At 40.8% G+C, this 22,934-nt stretch overlaps 1 protein-coding gene and 1 long non-coding RNA gene across 2 annotated transcripts in view; one reads left to right on the top strand and one right to left on the bottom strand.

Moving 5' to 3' along the window:
- Window positions 1-14: 14 nt before the first annotated feature.
- LOC136556339 (uncharacterized) lies at window positions 15-22,444 on the bottom strand. Its single transcript, XR_010783652.1, has 3 exons — window positions 22,300-22,444; window positions 18,360-18,430; window positions 15-83 (listed from the first exon to the last, which is right to left on the bottom strand). It is a non-coding gene; the product is annotated as an uncharacterized lncRNA (long non-coding RNA).
- Window positions 12,212-22,934, top strand: part of PRSS12 (serine protease 12) — a 33,364-nt gene continuing 22,641 nt past the window's right edge. Inside the window, exons 1-3 of the mRNA XM_066549488.1 lie at window positions 12,212-12,530; window positions 20,231-20,369; window positions 22,274-22,452. Coding sequence (XP_066405585.1) covers window positions 12,212-12,530; window positions 20,231-20,369; window positions 22,274-22,452 — 637 coding nt within the window. The remainder of the gene's footprint in view (window positions 12,531-20,230; window positions 20,370-22,273; window positions 22,453-22,934) is intronic.

Genomic DNA, 22,934 nt, shown 5'->3' with positions numbered 1-22,934 from the left:
TATCCAATTCCAGTATCCAGCGTGGTTATTCGTAGGTTAACCTTCATGTTTTGCTTCATCTTCTGATCCTTTAGAAACTTCCACTATGAGGGAAGAGAATCTTTGAAGCTCTTTTTATCTGATTTTTGGTGTCTTTCCCGCTTCCTCCTGTCTCCCTTCTCCTCTGTACTATCTGTCTGGGAATAAATCTAATCCATATTTCATGCTGACTTTCTGAGAACTATTCAGAATGCAGTGAAGAATAAAGATGGAAAGAAATCAAGGCCTGCAATAAATGCCAGTCCCTACTGTCTCACAAAAGGAAACTTAACAAAAGAAAAAAGAAACATTACAAATTATCCCACAGTTATAATTAATGCTGATGTTTGCTCTCCTGACACAGACCAATTCTTCCTATAATTGCCAGACCCAGCAAGAGATGTGGGCAGCAAGAGCTGAGAAGTGACACTCAGGTCCTTGCTACACACAGCATGCTGTTCCTCTGCTGGTTTCTGAGTGCCAGATAATGACACACTTTACTGGTACAAGATGTTATTTTCCTTTTTTTGAATGTGTGAATATTCTCCTTTTTTTGTATTGTGTACATGACAATGACATTATGCAGGTCACTGAAAACTGAGAAAGATGCATGAAGAGAAGGAAATGAAAGAAGTCCAGACTAATACAAAAAGAAACCATTTGCAGCTATCACATTTCTCAGTGATACAATATCCTAGGGAGCTTTTGAAATTTCATCTATTTGATCCAAAACTCTGCAATACCAAAAGTTGTTTTTTTAATTTCCTTAGGGAATACATTACTAGTTATACTGTCCTATCCATAGAAATGTTACGGGGAAAGAAATGCTCAGTAGCTGTCTCATGCTACTGTGCACTGCTTTGATATTGTTGGCTGTAATGAATACAGTAGAAGCCTCTGCACAGTAACAAGATCACTTCCTCCTGGATGTGATCTGATGACGTTTGTGGGAGCCTGCACTCCATTTTTAGAACTGGTTATCTTTACAAACATTAATGGCTATGAAGATGTTCTGCTGTATACATGCACACTTTCAAAACAATAAAGTTGTATTTTTGCAGAATGCTCCATGCCTTTCTGCTTTTCTGTGCGTGCTGTGGTCAGTATCAGACAGAATTCTCACTGGTCTAATGGTGACTAAGGAGTTTGTGGAATTGTCATCAACTCTGGATCCATTATCCAGAGTTTTTCCTTCATGTTTATGAAGCCAATTGTTTACACATCCTATTTTTATTTAGCTGAATATCCCTGAGTACTTTATCATTAACTTATCTTTTCTGATATGCATTCAATTTTTTTAGTTCCTTCTATGTTGCAATAATTCTGTCCTCCGGCCTACTTGTATCTACTTCCAACGTCAGGTGGCTGTGCAATAAGCAGATATTCTCTGCCACTTTGCTTAACCATTTACAGCATTATAAAGTATTTATAAAACACTAAAAAATAATGAGACAAATTCTCACCCCTTTGGGAATTCTGTTACACTGTCATATATTCAAGTCTAGACTAGTCCATTTAGCAAAAACTGCTACTTATTTTGTGTCAGTAGAAATTATTGTAGAAGTTACACAGAATTAGACACAAGTAGCTACCTTGATTTAGCACTGTTCCCTCATTTTAATTGTTCTTCACATCACAAAATTCAAACTACATTGTGCCCTATTAGATGCTAAAAAATTAATAAACTAAAAGCACCAAATGGATCAAATAGATGAAATGAGAAAGTTTGTCTCTACTCAGAAAGGATGATTAGAAAAACAAAAAATATAAGAACCTTTTATAATAGAAAAACAGATGTTAGCATGGACTAACATCACACTCTTATTTAATGTCCCTTTCCCCCATGCTTTCAATGAAGTACCTAGATGTACCTCTTTAGCAATGTCTTTATAAATTGTTACCTCAATATTGGAGCCTATTTTGAACAAGTGACAGTATCCCAACACCCAGTGACTGCGGCTGCCCTTGATTTTGTACCCCTGCCTGCCTTAGGCTGGGTCCCCACCAGAAGGCATATCCCACTTAATGAGCCTAGTGCAAAAACACCACACCCGTAAGTCTGTACAAGCTCACTGTAGCAGCTCCAATTGAGTTTAAAAAATCTATTGGAAGGAACTAAGTAGCAGCAGAGTGTCTATCAGGCGAGCACTGCCTGTCCTTAGTAAGCCCACAAGCATCCAGCCAAAACACAGCCTCCATAAACACCCTGCCACTGGCTGGGGATAATTTGCCCAGCATGTGCTGCGATTTCACACTTAGCTAGATCAAGTTACACTGGCACTTGATCCAGCCTCGGACATGTCCTTTGTGATGGACACAGAGCCTTGATGTTAGAGGAGCTGCCCCTGCACCAACTGATCATACCTGGATGTGACCATTGGCAGGAATTTTCAAAGAGATTCTGTAACTCCTCTGCTTTTGAGTGGCACCATATTTCATTCTACTTTGTCAGCAACAATAAGTGACTTTCACACAAATGTTTCAAAAATGATAAAATAATTCTAATTCCCCTACATGGAAGAAACTTATGTAAGGCCTGAACTAAACATTTTTCTGGCTTCCTCACAAGCACTATCCAACATTGCTGAAAGAAAACCAGCAGGATTGGAGCAGAATTAGAGAAGCTTTTTGAACAGAACTTTGTTTAGCTGAAAAATGTGGAAGGGTCAAGAGAGGGTTTTAAGACCTTGCACTGGATTTGTTTAACTGCTGGGAATAGTAATAATTTCTGCTTTTAAAAATTCTTCTGATTAATATGTTTTGTTCTAGAAATGTCACAAACTACCAAAATTATAGTCTATATTCTTAATTCAAGATATCCTGTTTAAAGCTATTCAGACTTGACATTAGGAAGCATTTCTTTAGGAGAGGGTGGTCAAACACTGACCAGGCTCCCTGGAGAGGGGATCAACGCCCCAGGCAACCTGTCAGTGTTTTAGAGGTGTTTGGACAATGTCCTTAACAACAGGACATTTAACTTTTGGTCTGCCCTGAGGTACTCAGGCAGTTGGACCACATAACAGTCTGATCTAGTTTATTCTACTCTACAAATTCAGTGTGTTAATTTGTATTGCAAAAGATAAGACTTGGCCTTTTTACATTTCTTCCCTCAAGTCCCACTTCATTTGGAGACCAGGCAATAGGCTTCTCACCATATTCAGAGAATGCTTTTCAACAGAAATGTCTGTGTATATGCCTTAAAATGCAGCCCATGAAGAGAGGGGGGAGTGCAGCTTTATGTTGCATTGCATCTAGCCTTGTATTGACTCCTTTTCACTTAGAGACTGCCCCCTTAGTGAGGCAGGAGTAAATCTCTAGTAATTATACAATTCAGTGTTATTATTTGTTCTACCACTGAGCTGAATTTGATCCACTCAAGGGCAGTACAGATCTAATGACATGATGTCTCTGTCTCCTGGCTTTACTGTTACAAAGCAAACCATTAAAGTGTGAATTGGTAATGCTTTGAATAACAGACAGCCATATTTCTATACATCTCACTGTTCACCAACTTACAGACTTAACTCTACAAGCACCGAGATCAGAAAATATTATGTATCACTTTACTGCTTTCCTATGTTTTTCACACAATACATTAAAATTATACTGCTTGTTTTATCTTACAGCCATACCCTGTGTCCCATCATGCTTGCAAAACAAGCCAAATCATTTTATGTTTATTTGGTGTACTTGTACACATGCTCTGTCTGAGCTGCTTTGTTGGTGCTGACTGGCAGTAAAGGAGACTGAATGATACTGTACAGAATGTGACAGGATATGGCAGCTTTGTACACTGAAACCCTCCTGTGTCTGGTGCCTCTGTATTCCAGAAAACTCATCTTTATGTATTACCTGACATACTCAGTGCTTTAGTTTTCAGTATTATTTAGTGTCTCCTGGCTATCTCCACAGCTAACTAAATGGAGTATTTTCCATCAGCATGTTATTTGTACAAAATATTTTAAATATTTTTAAATATAGCCCTGAATTTATTGTTTATCTTCTTGTTACTCCAGAATATGGCTACCAATGAAATCTTAGAGAAAGGAGTTTTTTACTTTTCCTGGATCCTAGGAAATTCAGAGAGAAATTCAGGAAGAAAAGCCCACATATACAGAAAAAAAAAAAAATTGAACACATGGATTACAGATCATTGAAGTAATTTCCCCAGGGTAGTGTGGATTTCCCAACATTGGACACTTTTAAGAGTGCTGAACCATCCTGTCTAGGTTGTGCTTTTGCCAAGAAAGTTTGGGTCAGATGATCCTTGAGGTCCTTTCCAATGTGGTGTTCTATGATCCTATGATTCAAATTGCAAGTCCACCTCCTACTGCTCGCAGCACAAGTTACTTGATTTCTAAGGGCTAAATGAAGGCTCTGCTGAAACTAATGGCAACATTCTGAGACCTGGTTCCAAAACAGAGTAATAATCATAATAAAGCAAGGAGAGGTTTGAAATTTTACAATTGATAAAGTTAGCAGTACTTCTACTTCAGACAACTGGACATTTGGTCTGGTCGAATTTAATGATTTACCATCAGGAGGTATTGTGTAAAACAACAATGTTTAAAGGTTTAAAGTAAAATAGGTAGAGTGTAGTGTAAAACAGTGCTTATTCAAGAAATAAATGGAGTGCTAAGCAGATCAATATGAAAACAGAAGTCACTATCTATGTTTTGTATAGCTGTACCTATAGAAAAAATAGTGTTCTTCATAACCTAATGGGCTTAGTTTTAATTTTTCCTTTTACTTGGCATATCATTATGTCAGCCAAGATGGCTAAGTATGAAACTAGTAAGTTGGAACATGTAATTCCACAGACCCATTAGATTAATAAGGAAATAGCAATGGGGAAATCACAATAATAGGACAAGAGGGATCTGGGGAGATAAAGTCAGAAGTGAAGTGAATAAGGGAGGATTTAGCCAACAATGATGATTATAAGAAAGCTCTTTGTTTTGCCAGTAGTTCCAGCAGTGGAACTTTCCTGCTTTGCGCCCTTGTCATCTGCCACCCATCCCATTCTGTGGGAATGAAGGCAATCTAAGTGCCAATGTCTGTCACTGGTCTGCAAAATGCCAGTGCTGTTCTAAATACAGGAGACATAATTCAATAGTGCAAAGATAACTCTGATCCCACCTGGTACAGAAACTCCTCAAAACTGTATACAGGATCCCCACCTTATTTATTTTAAAGCATATGTGTCTGCATTGTAAAATTTCAACTACATTGTTGAAAGGAGGCACAAATATCAAGTATATCTTTGTGCATCCCTTTATAGCAATCAATGTGAATATATGCAGCTCTGCATATATTTGTGAAAGGAAGCTAGGAACTACTGTATTTTTTAAATGGTACCAATATGGGCAAACTAAGGCATGTATTCATAATGCACAGTATCTTCTCACAAACATGAGAAGATTCATTGGTTTCAATGAAATTATTAACCTATACAGCCAAAAGACCATGGATTATAAACACTCATCAATATATTCCCCTCCTTAACAGTTACACTTCTCAAATAATTCAAGTAAAACAAAAGGCAATTTGAAATTAGTCCTCATGCTTACAAACCAATAAATCCCAGTCTCCCTGAGTCAAGTAAGTATAAATTATTTTTTCGGCTTTGCCTTAAGTAAGTATGAGAATATGGGTTCCTTTGAAAAAATAAGAATAATATCCTTATCCAAAACTATTATGAGAGAAGAGAATGAAGAGAGAATGAAGCCTCCATCTTTCTCAGAAAACAAATTTATATAAAATAGATAGGATTAAATTTGTCTAATGTTGACCAAGGGTCATTGCACATATGTAGCTCAGCAATAATAAATTCCTGCATTCCTCTGAAACTCTGCAGAAAAAAAGTCTTTACAGACTCTGTGTGTGTTGCTGTTGGAGGTAGTGTAGCAAATAGCAGAAATGACTCATTCCACTGCTGCTAATGGGAGATGGGATTTGGGTGAGGTGAAAGACAAAAACACAAACCAACCCTGCCTGCCTCATTTTCTGTGGTTTGGGATTTTCACTGCACTTACACTTCACAACAATGAAATGCAGAATTCTGAAACAGGTATTATTAAGAAATGTTTTGAGAAATTTATCACTAAGCAAAGAGAAGACAAATGCTACCATTCGAGACATAAATCATTGGAGGGAACTACCTGGATTATTTGTGAGAGAACTTATTTAAACAAGTACATTTCTAAAGCATTGTTTACCTCAGGGAACCTTCTACACATGAATAATGTCAGAGGAAATTGTAGAAGGTCATATATCTCAGCTCTGTAACCAGTTGTCCTCAATGACAGGGGATGTTTTGTATAAATAAGGCTTAATCCCGCTCTGTGGCAGGGTTACCTAATGTTGACTCATTTGCAAGGCCACCTTCTATATGAAAAAGAGTCCAAAATGTATGTTTTATGATGAATTTATCAATTTTGTTTTCCACATTTTGTGTCCCTTGAAGGACTGACTCACTTACCAGATCCCACACAGACTCAGGGTAGTCAGGTTTGGAAGTGAAGTTCCATTTCTTAGCAAAACTCCACTAAGCCTGTTTGTTAACAAATGTGATTTTCTATACCATTTCTTAGAAATATCCTCCTTGGCATATTCTTGCCTCTTTAAATATACTTATTTATAGATTGGCTACACAGTCTCCCCTTTCACCCAGTTAACAGACTGCAACATATGGGATGCTGCCTTTACTTCCCATTGAGAGCATCAGGAGCTAAAGCAGCACCTCTGCTGTACTTCCACAAGCAGGCTGGGGCTCTCCTGCTCTCACACTCCAGTCTCATTCCCCACTCTGCCACATGGCACTGCACACTTGGGATCTGCTGAACGCTCCTGCTGTGACAGGAGCATAAGGAGTGCTTGGAGGTTGCTCAGGGAAGCAATAGCAAACCAGGCTCAAACCCCACAGCACTGGGAGTGCATGAACAGGCCCATATGCTATGCCAGTTGCATGTTCCTGGGTGTTGCTGAAACAGTAGCAACACCACAGACACATCCTGTCTGCAGTGCTCCAGTGTTCCACCTGGTACTCCTGTCACCTGCTTTACACATGCAACAGAAACTGGTCCCCAGTTTTAAACCTTTCTCTTTTAACTGCAGTTAATTCATTGTGGCTGTGCAACCCAGTGTTGAGCACATAGACACCTATGTATTGAACTCCTCCAGGAAATCAAGTTTCTTATTGCCTTTTTCCAGGAAAACAGGTTCCTTATTCCCTTAAAATATGAACTCGGCCCCTTGTACAAGAAAACACTTAACATTTTAAAAAAGCTTTTCCTGTGATCTCATTACTGTGCCCACTGTGTTATGTGTTAATGGAAACCTCATCAATTACCGGCTGTTCAGCTACATCCTGTGCAATGCAGGGTCACCCTATGGAGCTTATATGGAATTATGGACAAAAGGCCTATTCTCTTCCACATAAGCACAAACCCAAATTAATTTTGAGTCAGACTTGGCAGCGTTTCAAATTTCTGCTGCCCATGTAGTTAAAAAGAATGACACTAATGAATAAAATTATTTTATAAGAGCGCTGACTTACATCCTAAAAATGTTGACTCATTTCGGCGCCCGTTCCATGGCTCATTTTGCTCATGCAAGTCTCCTTTGTGAGAAGCCTTGCTTCCTCTCCTAGTCCTGACTTCAGCCTGGTGTTTGATCTCACCCAGTGCCCACCAGGTCATGTGTACAAGTTTTTCCATTTATTCCAGCACTTGATCTATTTGCCCCAGCCTAGTTAATTATATGAAAAAAAGAGTACAAAAATATTAGCTAGACAGTAAGGAAATAATTTCTTTGTTGTGCCTGGTTGTTTGACTACATTTTCTCTGCTTTGTACTTGCTTCCCGGGGGAATTTTTCACATAGCTCATAACCTGAAGTCAGCCCTTGGTCTGAGCTGTCCCATCTGTGCTGCTGCTTGATGCTGACGTGGGCAGGAGGGAATGCAGGAGAGAATACCTTGGATAGGGCTATCAGTGGCAGTGAGACAGGACTGAGTCAGGCCTTTACTTGTCACCAGTATTTTAACTGAATTCCATCAACAGCTGGAAGTGCTCAGCTTTTCTAAAATCTCTGCTGACAGCACACTGCATGAATGACTCAAAAATAAAGGTAAGCAGCTTTACTGAACACAGGAAAAGGCTAATCAGTGAATTTTCCTATTGATTCAAATGGCAGCAGAATTAGACTGATTCTCCAGCGGAATTTTAAATGCCGGGTATTAAATATTTTGAAATGCAGGACTACTATTTTTGCACGGTTAACCCACACATCAGACATTTTCACCAATTCACATGAACCACTCATTGAAAATTAGTCCTCTAATAACCTGTATCCTCACACGATGCAAAATCAGAGCCAGCCACAGAGAAGAACTGTCAAGTGCTTTTAGAAAAATATTAGGATGAAGGAAGCTCTTGAGTAAGTTTCCTTTAAAGCCTTGCATATAATGAATAACCCACACTGCTCTGTATTATATGAGTATTTCCATTATTCCCATTTCTTGGGTAACCTAAGGAATCTATGCACAGAAAGATGAGGGGAGCAGGGGGTGTTGAAGTGGTCAGATTCATTCATAATTAAGAATTATTTATTATTATTTGTTTTATCAACAGTTTGGTGTTGGGGCTATCAAAAATCAGTAGAGAAAAAAGCAGCCACCCCTGTGGAATTGTACAGAAACTAAAACCTATTCTGGCAGATGATTTACAAGTGCTGTCATGGAAGTTGCCAGTCACAGCACAGATTCCCCAGCTTTGGTCATTGGTGTTGGTCTACAGGACTGCTGTCAAAACAAGTTAAATACCAAGACTAAGTATTGGAACCATTTTGCAAAATCGGGAATGGGCTTCACCTGGAGCCAGTTCACCCTCTGTAATGTCATCTTAATGGGTTATTTTCCCTACCAATCCCAAAAGACCATAACAAGCCTTTGCTTTCCTATAAAAATACAGGCTTTGTTAAACACAGATTAATGACTTGAAATCCCCCAGTGCTGCAGCAGGAGTTTAACTTCCAGTTTCCACAGATTTGTGATTTTTCAGCATTTTTTTGCCTTTTTTTCCTGAAAAGCTGGATGCTGTAATTTCAGAATCCAAGCTATATGTAACGTCCAGATTGATTTTGAGGTTTCCAAAGTACTACTTGCTTATTTTCCTAACTAAGAAAACATATTTTTGATTTCCTTTTCATTTGCAATTCCTTATTCATTTGCATTTCCTTTTTCAAAAGCAGTTCAATTTGTGAATGAGTTTTCAATAGTTTTGTACAGTAGAGAGAACACTTTTTAAGGTGGCTAAATGCACTAAGAGTATTTCATATCTGGAATCTTTCTAAAGCTATATCAGAGTAATAATCCTCTGTTTCTTGTTTCTAAATATGTGAAGGTAAAGTCCACCCTTAAAGCTTAGTGCAGTTTTTTACCGTTATTTTAAGTGTGAGAGTCCATTTTAAGTCCAAAAGAATCAAGCTTCTCCAGACCACAGTCTATAAATGTAACTCTTGCTTTGTCTTTGCTCTTTCCAATAACTTTTGAGTGATTGTGACTACATGTGACAGAGGCAGTAGTCACAGAGATAATGAGCTTCCTCTGAGTGTGATAAAAGCAGTCAAGCAGATCAGAGTGATTCTCTGCATGGCACCTGTAAGTGCCAGAGCCGCAGGACAAACTGTGCATGTGCTCAGACTGTTCAGACACCAGAGAAACAATATGGGGGAGACACTCAGAAATGCTCAAGCCAAGAGAGAAGCTGCAAGCAAAGTGCAAAGCGTACAGCCTGCAAAAAACCCTCCATCAGCTCCAGGATTCCTTAAAAGAGTAAGTTCCTCTTTACAGTAAGTTTACTATTATGTCTTGAACGGACGCCAGAGTGCGTCCCTAATTTGTAAATTGTAACAAAAGCTTAATTTCCTGTAGCATTAACAGACCTCATATCATAGGGAAAGCTCATTTATAGTTTCTAAAACAAATGAAGGCTCCTTCTGCTTATAAGGTCACATCACAAAGAACAATCATGATAAAAATTAAAATCTGCAAGAGTCAATCTGTACATGTGGATCCTTCCATTAAACATGCACCCTGTCTTGGGAGTGAATCATTATGACGCTGCTTTTTTTCTTCTTGATGCTTTTTTTGGAATTGTAGTTACTTCCAAACCTTTTTCCCTGAGTAGCCTGCCCTCTTTTCCCCCACCTCCTGCTGAGTACCATTTTGCAAGCTCAGGCACAAATACCTCTACCCAAATAGGTAAAGAAGGTTCACTGCACAGCCCACACACCTTGGGGAGGCAAATGCAATCAGAATACACGAGTTAAGTGCCAAGCTCCGAGCTTTGCCTGAAGCACTTTGCAAGACTCATCATACTCATTTGTTCTCTTCCCCCTGTGCTGATCAGGAGAGCCCTTTTTCTTCCAGACTACAGAAGGGTTGGAAAAAGAGCTTAGGTCAGGGAAAATGAAATATTGTTACTTGATGCCAAAAAGTGTTTACTAGGCAATGAAGGAAACCTTAACCAGCTAGGCTGAGCATGCTTTTAACTGGTCCTTCCCAAAGGATAAAAGCAAGCAACTTGTCATGACAGAAACAGAATTTCAGACAATTTAAAAATGGCCATAATGAGTTGCTTTCAGGCTAATATCTTGTATATAGTCAAATACTTTGAAAACAAATTAAATTCTTGCCAGTCCTGATGTTTTTAAAATAATGCATATCCATATCCCCAGAAGAAATCTCAGCAAGAAAGAACAATCTGTGCATTTCTGTCCACAAAGAAGTGCAACAGACACTGTGATAGCATAGTTTTCACGTTGCTGTAGAAACCCCAGCAGAGTATGCTTTGTGAGTGATTAAAATACAAACTGTAATGCTCCATAAAGAATTAACCACAGATAAGCAGAACTAAGATGAACAGAGGCAATCCCAAACACTACGTTACCTGCTTTCCTTAGCATTGGAGCTCTTTTGTTCTTATAAACAAAAGTTTAAACCGATAAAGTTACATTTTGCACCTTTTGAACAGTTTGGAGGTTGCTAAAGGAAGGGCACAGTTCACTGGATATATGTGGCATTTTGCATGGAAAGCAAAATCACTCTCTTTCTTTTAGACTTTTGTCTCAACAAAAGATAGTGGAAATACTCATGTGCTCACGCAAGAACCAGATTAGCACTTTCCAGACAAAAAAATTAAGAGAGGAAAAGGGGACCTTATGGAGAGGTGAATCAACAGACTCACATTACAAATTGTCAAATAAAGTGTACGTGCTCCATGAGGTGGAATTGGACCTCAAGAAGGAACGGCATAGATTAAAACCAGCAGAAAAGTAAAACATAGTAACTAACCCAAACTAACAAGCAAACGATGTGAGACAAAGAAGCCATCTGACTGACAGCCAGCCCGGTGGGACAAGGAAATCAGAGATGATCAGGTCATGCAGACCTCGGCAGCACTCAGAAATAAGCAGATTACTATTCAGAGCACATGGGACTGGGATAATGCTAAACCCTCGAAGACATTTCACGGCATTTGTTTCCAGCCCCTTTGTTCCCCGCTAACACGTCTGGAGATCTCTCCATCCCCTGTGCCCCCAGACGGCCCTGGGGGCCTCTCGCCCCGAAGCTGGTCGTCCCAGGCCAGGCTCTGTCCCGGCTCCTTCTGCTCTTTGTGAGGCTGTCGGAGGTCCGGGGAGAGACAGGCACGGGACAAGGCAAAGAAAGTGGCTGCTAGGGGAGCGACAAAGCGAGGGGTGGGGTGAGCCTGCGGTGAGACCGCGGGCAGAGCAGAACTCGAAGGGACGCCGGCGAGGGTGAGGGATGGTAGAGGGGTGGTAGCCCCGAGGCTGGCGGGGGAGCGGGAGGGAGCCCCGGGGCCGGGCTCGGGGGACGCACCCCCCTGTAAACCCCGCCGGGGCTGCCCGAGGGGCCGTGCCCGTGGCCGGGCGGGCGCTCTGCTCCGCTCCCCGGCGCGCTGGGCAGGCTGCGGCAGGTAGGGAGCCGACAGCGCCGGGGCTGCGCCTCCCCTCGCCCCGCTCGCCCTGCCCCCGCGGGCCGGGCAGCCGGGGGCGGGCGGCAGGGGTGTGCGGCGAGGGGGATTAGCGGGACGCCGCGGCCCCGCCTTCCCTCCTCGCATCCCGGGCGCGATGAGAGGGGGAGATGGACCCAAGCCGGCGGGACTGGCACCATGACATTCGCCGGCTTCGTGGTGGCGCTGGTGATAGGGGCGATCCCCGGAGCCCGCGGGCCGGGGCAGGTCTCCGCCAGCCTCCCGGCAGCCCGCGCCCCACAGCCCCCCGCCGGCTGCCCCGCCGGGGGCTTCCCTGCGGCCCAGCGCCCCTGGGCACCGGCGGCGCCCGCTCTGCCTCGCCGGGGGGCGGCGGGCCGGGCGCCGCGGGGCCGCCGCAGCTCCTGCGCCCTACCCGGCGGCGGCGAGGGGCGACCCGGCTGCGCCCCCGGAGCCGGCCGGGGCGCGGCGGAGCGCGGCCGCGCTGACTGCGAGCGAGGTAAGCGGGGAGGGGGCGAGCCCGAGGCAGGGGTGGCGGCGGAGTGGAGCGGGAGAGTGCGAGGGGCTGAGGGACGCGGGGGGAGACAGACGCTGAGAGAGCCTTGGCCGGGCGGCGGCGTTCTCCCATCCCGTACCCGGTTCCCTGCCGCTGGAGGGAACGGGGAACGAGGGGATGGACACCGTGTGCCAAAGTGACAGCGAAAGCTGTTCGCACAGGAGAGTTAAACTCGTGCATCAGAGGATGCAGCGGAAAGACGAAGGTCCCGCCTGGGTTTATTTCTCCGCTATTCTAATACTGGGTAGGTGAACAGCGTTTCAAAGCTGCGCCATGAGCGTTCAGTAGGCTCAGCTTGTCAAGGCTGTCTGGCATTCCTGTTTTGTAACCGGGTTCACTTACTGGGAAAGCACTTTGTCTACAGAAGTGAAGTGGCAGAAAGAGAAATAGAAGGATGCCTGGCTCCAAAGATGAGATGTTTACACAGTATGACTTTCTTTGCCTCCCCCTCCCCACTCTTAGGATAATGGGGTTCACAAGTTAGTGCTGGTGCTCAACAACATCTGTGAGCTGAGCCAAGAGACTTGTGCTCCCCTCACACACTCCGAGATGAACTCCCACTGACTTCAGTGGAAGTTTTCAATGCGTAAGGACTGAACAGCAATTTCTGCATCCAGCTCTTGATCAGCTTTACATTTCATCAGTGTTGGCATTAAATAAATTGATGTACAGTCTGGTTTTGAGTGACTTCACATTTTCTCCCACATTGCTCTGGTAGTATCTTCTACCTAAATAAGAATTGTGTCCTATCTATAGCTGTACTAAACATGACCAAGCATAATTGTTGAAATGAAAATGAAATTTCCTTGCTTCATTATCCTTCCTTTTACATCTTTTGTAATAGCACAAAGCCAGCAGGGAGATGGATCGTTAATATTACTTTTTTGTTTGTTGTGAATGCCGACTTTGGGTTGTGAGGGTTTTTAAAAATCAATTTACCTTCAGATGACTGAAAAGGATTCTTATCCTTCTCTTACAACACTACCCATAGAAGGTGTGTGAAAAAAGGTAGTTTGAACAATTATACGTATTGGTACAAAATACCCCATGAAGAGGATATGGAGGTATCAAGGTCCCTATTGATCATTTACACATCAAAAAAATGCAGCTTCCAAAGCTGTGTTCCAAGTCACATGTACTCCTTCAAGAAGACAGAATGATGTTATGCAGTACAGATGTTTCTCTGGGAAGAATACCAGGCAGCTGTTGGCATGGAGGAGAAAACAGATTATTTTTTTCACAGATGAAAAAAACCCCAGAAGACTTCATGCCCTTTAACTGATCTCACTTTCAGAGAGGGTACCACAGTTGCTTCTCTAATTTAGCCCAGCATGTTAATAGTTTTCTTAGAATTCTTCAGTCTGGTTCCCAAAATACTTTATGAGGACTTAGTCTAATATAATAGTGAAGAACACAGCAGTTTATTGCTAAGAGCCCAATCTTGCACTCAGTAAGTTTCAGAATCCCCTGTAAGTTCAGCATGAAGGGGATTTAAGCAACAAAAACCACTAAAAGTACTACATGATTTGGGTTTTGCTGTGTTTCTCCCAGTCTTTTCAGAATGCTGCTTTGTTCCCCCAGAAAAAGGAAATTCAGGTTGGCCCCTGCTAGGAGGGAAGACACAGCTACTGAACAATAGCCAATACTTTGTAATGGACAGATCATCTGTTCCTGTTCGACTTGGTGGTAAACTCCAGTGGCATCACCCGGGCCAATGTCTGTCCAAAAGCCTCCATGGGGCAAGATGAAAGAATTAGAGAGTTTGTGAGATGGCTAAAGGTGGAACATGGACACAAATCAAGCCATTTGTCCAGAAATAAAAGATTCCTGTAACATTCCCCTGAAGTATGTTCCTTTCTTACAAGAGGCAAAAAGATGCCAGTGAGGCAATGTCATGATGTGGTTATAGCTAGAGAGAGACAGACTGCTCAGAGAGAAACTCACTACACCTCTTGCTTTAGTACCTGGGCTAAGGAAGCCCATACTCAGTGTTAGGCACCTGCCATAACTAAATACAATACCATATTCAAAGGCTTACCTGTAAATCTCTGGGTTTTTCTAGCTTAAATATTATAACATATCTGCAAAGTTAATTGGCTAAACTTTGTGCTTATGCATATGTTAAATTGTTTTATATTTAAACAGTGACAATGAAATTTTTTTAAAGTGCCTTTGCAATTATATCGTACAGTACTAGACTAAAATCAGTTTTACTGTTTAAACTAATAGGTTTTGTTGTTTCATTTCCTTCCTTCTAAAAATATCTGGGTAACATTACTTATTCATGCCTTGAAAGCAAGTAAATGAAATAGAAATATATATAACTTATCACGATTAACCAAGGATACCAGAGAGGACAATAAATGAATATGAGCATACTCTGCACAGAGCCCGTATAAGTCCACCAGAATTTAGTATTTTAGTTGCTGCTAATAACAACTTACCTGTGGTCTACTCAGGTTCCAAGAACGAGGCCTAGCTCAGTACCTGGGAGCAGCTGCTGTCACACAATGTTTGTGTGGCACATAGTTACAGTTTTGTGCATATGTTGTTCATGCTATGTTGTTACACATCTAATTTAAAGCACTCTGAATCAAGTGGGTTAATTATTTGCTTTTCTATTACGAAGAGGGACCAATACAAAACAAGGTAGGTGCCTTTGTCAGAGGTCAGTGGCAGAACTGGAAATAAAGTACACATCTCCAGGAAGGCCTGACTTTAGAACCTTTCCATTAAAATTGCTTTTATCAAAAGGTGATTCCACTAATGTCAATCACATAAAGGTTCACTAAACTTTTGTGAGAGAAGAATCAAGCCTCAGACTCATAATCTAAACACTAGATTATTCTCCCTACCTGTTATACTATAGTCCAAGCAGTTGATGGAATGACTTCTGGGACTTGGGTTTTTTCCAATAGCTTATGATTAGAAGTGAAACATGAATGCCCATATTTTCCTTCTAAGAAGCAGCTCCTCTGGAACCATTCTTACCCGAGCTGCACAGAGTGAGACCCCTCATTTTCTCCAGCTCTGCCCACATATGACAAGTGCAGTCCTTCAGAGCCTGTTACATTGCTTAGTTTCAGTTTAGATTCTCATAGCTTTAAACCACTGATTGCTGACATGATGGATCTCACTGCTGCAGAGGAACCAACGCAGCACATTACACACTCAGTGTATACAATATTTATGAAAGTTCTAATATAAGAATCCTTGAGTATGCAATACTGCTACTGATCCTCAAGATAGTTCTTAAAAAGTAGTTCTGCTGGAGGCACCCTTTTTCAAGGTTAAAATGCCTGGAGAAAATAACTGTAATTTTAGTCTAAGAGCAGTGCTCAGGAAAGTGAGAGACAATAGCATTCATTGATCACAGTGAGCACCATGCATAATTTTGCTGAAGTTAACAGGATTCATTTATTTTATTTTAGTTAGGCCTGATCCTGAAAGGGGAGTTTCCATTGATTTGAACCAATGTTAGGTTTTACCTGTGCTACATGCAGCTTTTTACAAGTACCTCATACAAACCAGTGAATTAGTTTTATTCTGAAACTGGGATAGACCCCTTTTATATGTATTATGGATCATCCCCATGTATTCTAAATACTACAAGTAACTGTGTGATCCCATGGGATATAGAGCATGTATCAGTGGGAAACCTTCACACTTGATGTCAATTTGGACTGACCTAATTGACTCCAAGACAGCAGAGATGAATTGTCAGTGCAGGGCCCTTTGGAAGCACTGTTCTACATTGGAACACCTTGAATATTAGTGCAGAAGTAAAAATATTTGTTGTTTTTACAGATTTCCAAAATTGAAATTACTTCTCTTGCTTTGCTTTAAATCTGCCATTTCAGAGCACGCTGCACCGGGGTGAAAGGCACAGGCAATTTTTACTTCTGATTCCTATTTTCCCAGCCTACATTTACAGCCAAATTGAAACTTTTGGACAGTGTATACCAAGAAACTATGGCACGCCTTTAGCCAACATCATAAACACTACTGCTGCAGCTCTAACACATACAGCAGAAGTGGAAATGATTCCCATCCTATTTGCAATTCAGCCACACAGTAACAATGCTCATTCCCAGTGAAACATAAAAAATAAAAGAGTTTGAAGTTACCCAGCAACTCTGCACATGAGAATGTATAGGAAAAGAGGCCAAGCACAACAGTGCAATTCCTTTGAAGCTCTTCTGCTTTTCTGAGTTAATTAAAAGTTGGCTGGGTGGTTTTCCTCTCCCTGTTTTCCTGAGTGTCTCATCTTCAGCCTATATGGCAGGTGTTCTGGAGCAAGTCTCAGCAGCACCCACTGGATACCCTTACTTCCTTGCATTTGCAAGTATAACTTAATCTCCTTTCAACAGTGATAGCAGATAGGAAAGACTCTGACTTGGGCAGATACCAGGACAACTAAAATTACCAGACTGTATGTAAACAACAGGAATTGACCCTCAGTAACCTCAGCTAAAACAAAATGACAGTAAATGCATACATACTTTCTGAGTATACTCATTTTTATAAATGAAGGCATTTCTGTCAAGACACCAGATTGTATTTTTTGATAAAGGGCTGAATTAAGTATGTCCTAAGACCACAGTATATGTCTAGAGCTGTCTCATAGGCCTGCTTTGTGTCCTGTGCCCTTGTTTCTAACTACTGTGGGGTCACATCACCTCTCCTCATCCTCCCTCTTCCTAACCAGTGCTGAGGAGGGCAGAGCCATGGGCAGGATCCTGGTGCTGTTGCTTTCTGTTGTTGAGCTTTGTGTTGAGGCAGGGCAGGTTTGATAAGCACTTTAAGCAGAGGTCTGACACCATACTGAACTGGTGGAGAGCAGAAAGAGTAGATACTACTGCATTAGTTCTACTCCCAATGGGTTTATAGTTTTGTTCAGCAAGAAAAATAGCTGAAAAATTATAGCTTAAAAATCTGAGATGCTACTGTACCTCTGACTCCAGAAACCTAGAGCCTCCAGTGCATACACTTAAGCCAGACGTGTTTTGTAAGAGGGAATGCAGACACTCTGCAGAATTGTTGTGCTCCAGGGGCAGCACAGAGGAAGCCCCTGAGACATGTGTTTGGGTGCTTGAGGTGTTACATTGGAACAGCAGTAGACTTAACCAGTGAAAATAAGAATTAACCTGTATCCTTTCAATCATGCTAAATATTAGGTTTCTTGCTTCCTATGAAGTGAAAAAGTGTTTCCTGGCAATTTTACACTGCAAACACTGAGTATCTTGCAATTAAAATATTAGCACATGAAGAGATAGTTGGTAATACAGTATAAACACACACTGTGGCAGATCACATTATCCTGCAATTCCCTAGGATCAACTGACACAGGAAACACAGAGCTGTGTTTCATCATGAAGAAAGAGTTTTATATACTGGAAAGAAAAACCAAGCTACTGTAATGAAAGTCTTGATGTTGAGGTTCTGTTTTATGAGGTATCACTACTGTAACTAATGTATCTCTTGATCTGGTAATATAACTACCAGGTGTCTGAACACCACAACATTTTGAGTAAACAACAGAGAAATAATTTTCTCATTAGTACCTTTGATATGTTTGCTACATAATTATGACTTGGTCATATGACAGAGGTTGATATGTACTTCAAAGTACATGTACATTATATTCGGTTGGCTCTATTAAATGGCAGATTTAATATTACCTACATGTAAAAATAGGCTTTCTTTTTATTTCTTTCTATATTAATTCATCAGGTGAAAATCAAGAATATTTAAAATTGGTTACAAAATTACCTTTAGCAATCCTCTTGTGTGTTTTGCTGTGTGTACGTGACTAAGTTCTTCCACCGCTGTCATTGGGAAATCTGTAAATACAGAAAGAGGAGTGAGCCAAATTCTGCCATGGAGACTTTAGAAGAAAATTTTATTCTTCAAGTACTCCCTTATTCAAATATTTGAATAGAAACATTGTGTAATGTGTACTCAGGAAGCACTGTATTGATTTCAGTAGGTGTCATGCAGCACTGTAAGCAATCATGCACTAAAATAAACTTATTTTTGGAGATGACATCTTCAAACTCGCTTTCTGGTATGTCAGGAATCACTTTGCTCTGAGTGCAGTTGATGTTTCAAGTGAAAATAATAGTCTATACAAAAGTCTGGTGAAGAGCAGAAATAAACAGAATTCCAAACTCTGTCTGTCTGTGACATACAGAAAAAAAAACAAAGAGAAAAAAAATTAAAGACAGATAAATGATGTGCAACATGTCTACAGTATAGTTATATTTGACTCAGTAATAATCCTCTCTCAGGAATGATAGCTCACTCTGTAACATGAGTCAAATAAATGTTGTTTGTAATTTACTGCACAGTAAGTTACTGCTGAGAAAGTAAATTGGAGGCAAAAAGGAACACGCCAAGCCAAACATGAGGTTAATTAATTCCTTGAGTTATTTGGCAGTTGTTTGGCTTTGTGGTTTTATAAAATACACTGAACTAAACCCAGGACAGAGGCTGAGAAGAAAAAGTGGATCTACCTATTATTATTATTATTATTTACACGAAGATGAACACAGACACAATGAAATGCAGGCACAAACACTGACTGTCTTCATCCCATTGCTAAACTCCTGCAAACTGGATGATGGTGTAGCTTCTAAGTAGATCACAGAACAGAAGCAGATGGATTAACTGGGATTTCAGACAATATGAATTGTCTGAATATATCTGGGCTGTGTTTGATAATTTAACAGAAATGTTTCTTGTTGAATTACTGTCATGATTTTCTCTGTTTCTCTGTAGCTATCCCTATGACCAGCTTTTCCCACCTTTGCCAGGGGCACTTGGCTACCTTCAACAGTAGATGCATCAGACATCTCAAGTAAAACTACTGTAATACAAAAATGTAAAATCTGCTATTTTTCTTGGATTTCTGTGCTCTGTAGCTCTCAATAAGCATTTTTCCCTCCCTACTTCTTTCAGACAATTCCTTATGGTTTTTAGCTTGCTTTGTCTGAAAGTTTGGTAAAGACCTCTCATGAATTAATAGAACTACATGCAGTGTTTTTCTGTCTGAGAAAAGTATGAACAAATGCATTCTTTGGCTAAAATAAACTGCTGTCATCTATGACATGCATAATGTTACATGGGTCAGAGCAAAAGCTATGCAGTCCATGTGGTTATTTTCTGATTCCCTTGAGGTCAATGGAATTTTGTGAAAGATAAAAGTACAGCATATTTTACACAAATATATATATATACACATATACACACACTGTATAAATATATATATATATATATATACACACACACATACATATATATGTTTTGCTCATTTGGGTAGAGGAAATCACATTTCAATAATTATATGTCTATAAATACTTTGAGAGATCTTTAAGTTATAGCATCAGAAGGATCAGAAATATGATGCAGTTTCAGTATGGGGAGAATAATGCTTCCCTCATGTACAAAAAGGGCTCTCTTAATTTGTGCATCACTGTATGAGAATGTTAGGTGTGCCAGAATGTTTCTTGGAAACAGCTCAGTATCCATGAAACAAGAACTCAGGGAAAATGAAGTTCAGAGTCTTTTGTGTGGGATGCCTTAACCAAGCAATAGAGTATCTTGGAGGTGTAATTGTTTTATTTTTAATTTTTGCTAACTAGGGTCAGTGAGACTCCGGGGAGGCAAGAATGAGTTTGAAGGTACAGTGGAGGTTTATTTGAATGGAATCTGGGGAACAATCTGTGGGAGCCATTGGGACAATAATGACGCGACAGTTGTATGTCGACAGCTTGCACTTGGGTAAGTTTCAGTTCAAGTAAAAATCAGTCAGCTCATTTTCATGATGTTTCAGTGTAAAGGACAATCTGCTTTGTAAATCCTGGGGGCTTTTTGTGTTTGATGATTGCTTTTTTCTGTTTGAATGTATTTGAATGCTGAAGTTGTTCTTCCCAGAATACTTTGCTGGCTTCAGCTGCATTACACTTCAATGAGGAAATCAGTATTTCCTCAGAAAGCTGAAGATAGGATCTGGACAGGAGCAGACTGTGGCAAATGCTTTGCTTTCAAAGTGAAATGTGTGAACAGGGCAGCAAGCTTCAACAAACTGCTCTACTGGACATTTGGGAGATGTCCACATGGACAGAATTACGTGGTCTGATCCTGATCTCACACATCTAAGTGTAAATTAACAGCTCCAGTGAGGTTATTGAATCTATAACAATGTAAATGGAGCCAGGATTAGACTCTACATGGGCTCCTAATCACAGGAAAATTCCTAATTCTCAGGGGCAAGGGGTTATCCTAGTAATCACCCATTGTAGTATGCCAAATGACACCTGGAACTCATCCTACGTTTTTGGCAAATGGCAACACTTTAGAGCTACAGCCATACTGGACAGGCTGAAAATCCCTGCACTGTCCTTGCTGACCATTACTTCCCACTACTGCCAGAATGCAGTTAATCAACAGCACCCTTTAGCATAATTTGTCTGCCTTTATTGCCTTTCTAACATTTCTTTCACTCACATACCAAAGCACTGGTTTTGTTTGCTACAAGCAGTAAGGGGCTTTTATAGCAGACTTGCACTGTGACATTCCTAATGATTAATCCACTTTTTAAGACTGCTAGCCAGAACTAAATCTAAGCTGGTTTATAATGTTCAATACCAATCTGGACACACCATGCCAACTTATAAAAATATAAGGATTAGATGAGATAAAAGTTCAGCCATCTGGAGGCTGTGATTTTGCTTATGACTTCAGCTGTCTACGTGCAGTGGCTCCTTCCCTCATTTTCATGTGAGTCCTATCTGCTTTCTATACCCTGAACATTTCAGCTGAACGAGGCTGCTGTTAGCAAAAGTAGTTCAGCAATAGGGGTGAATGGTTTTGTCTTTCCAACAGAAATGGCTCAAAGCTGAACCCAGGCCAAAAAAGCCCCAAGCAAACAGTAGCTAAAACTTGGAGCTGTCTTGTATGTTTCAGAGAAATTTGGATCTCTGTACCACCAGGTGAACTCATGAGGCATTACTGGTGCTTTTCAGGTGCTCCATCTATCTGTTCCTTTGATATCACCATATTTGGGCTTTGTTTTAACTTCACTGTGCTTTGCAAGGAAGAGAAGATGGCTCTTTAAGTGTTACTGTAGATTCAGCATGAGAAGGAAAGAGAGCTGTTTATAAAATGTTCTGGGTGGATGGGAATGGCTGAATTGAGAAAAATGGATGGGGGCCTGATCTGATGGAGTGTGAGGTGGTGGCACTGCCCCATCATCACAGCCACAATACAAGGCATTTATGGGCAGAGCATGGTATGTCTGCATGGAGTAAAGGACAGAATAAGGGAGAAAGACCTGGTGGCATTACCCCTCCTGGAACTGTAACTATAGTGGGCTGGTACTGTAGATTCACCTATGGACTGTGGAGTCTGTGTAGATTTTGTAGTTAAGAAATGGGAAAGCAGGAATGTAGCTGGCTCTGCAGCAACACAGTCATTGTACTAAAATATCCCACAACAAAATGGTGAGAACTGGGTCACATCTGTTACTTTTCTTTGTGCAGAAGACAATGGTGAACTGTATGAAAATGTGATGAATTTACACTACTGAAGAAAGCCCTTTCTTTTCTACTCCAAGATTTATATATGAGAAAATGTTTCCACTTCCCATCCTCCCACTCTGATATCCTATCCTGATATTTTTACAGGGAAAAAGGTACAGCAAAACACATACCCTTTTCTGGATTAGGCCTTATTCCTGTTTTCTGGAGTGAAGTGCGTTGTCGAGGTGATGAAGAAAATATACTGTTATGTGAAAAAGACACCTGGCAAGATGGGACATGTCCTCAAAAAATGGCAGCTGCTGTCACATGTAGCTCCTCCCTGGGTAAAAAAAATACATATGTTTTCCTCAAGTCCTTGTTTTATTTAAGTAGAAGTTTAATAATTACAATATTAAATTAGAAAAAGTGTTAAGATTTCTTGGAACAGATTATACAGATTGAATAATTGCATTATTAACTGCTCCAAATACCTCAAGCAGCACCTAGCTTAACAACTTTTTACCTTTCCTAATCAACAACAAATTATTTTTTTCAGATGTAGGTTGTGAGAAAGAGTAAGGTAGCAAGAATCTCTGTCTGTAAAATGAAGACTGTTTCCCCACTTTTTTTTAATGTCAAACTTACATTATTAGGAAAACAAGTATCATTAATGTTTTTAAGATATTTGATATTATTTTAATCAAGATGCTAACTAAATGGGCAGGCATGCCATCAGATTTAAGATAGTGCTGCCTCGAGTGGGGCTATGCAGACAGTGCTGGGGATTTGGCAAGGCCAATCTCTTCAGCTGAAACCAAAACATGTG

The sequence above is a fragment of the Molothrus aeneus genome, chromosome 4 (genome assembly GCF_037042795.1).
Source record: "Molothrus aeneus isolate 106 chromosome 4, BPBGC_Maene_1.0, whole genome shotgun sequence".
In the NCBI taxonomy this organism is placed as follows: domain Eukaryota; kingdom Metazoa; phylum Chordata; class Aves; order Passeriformes; family Icteridae; genus Molothrus; species Molothrus aeneus.
Note: the sequence above shows the minus strand (reverse complement) of the source record. Positions and strands in the feature narration are given on the sequence as shown.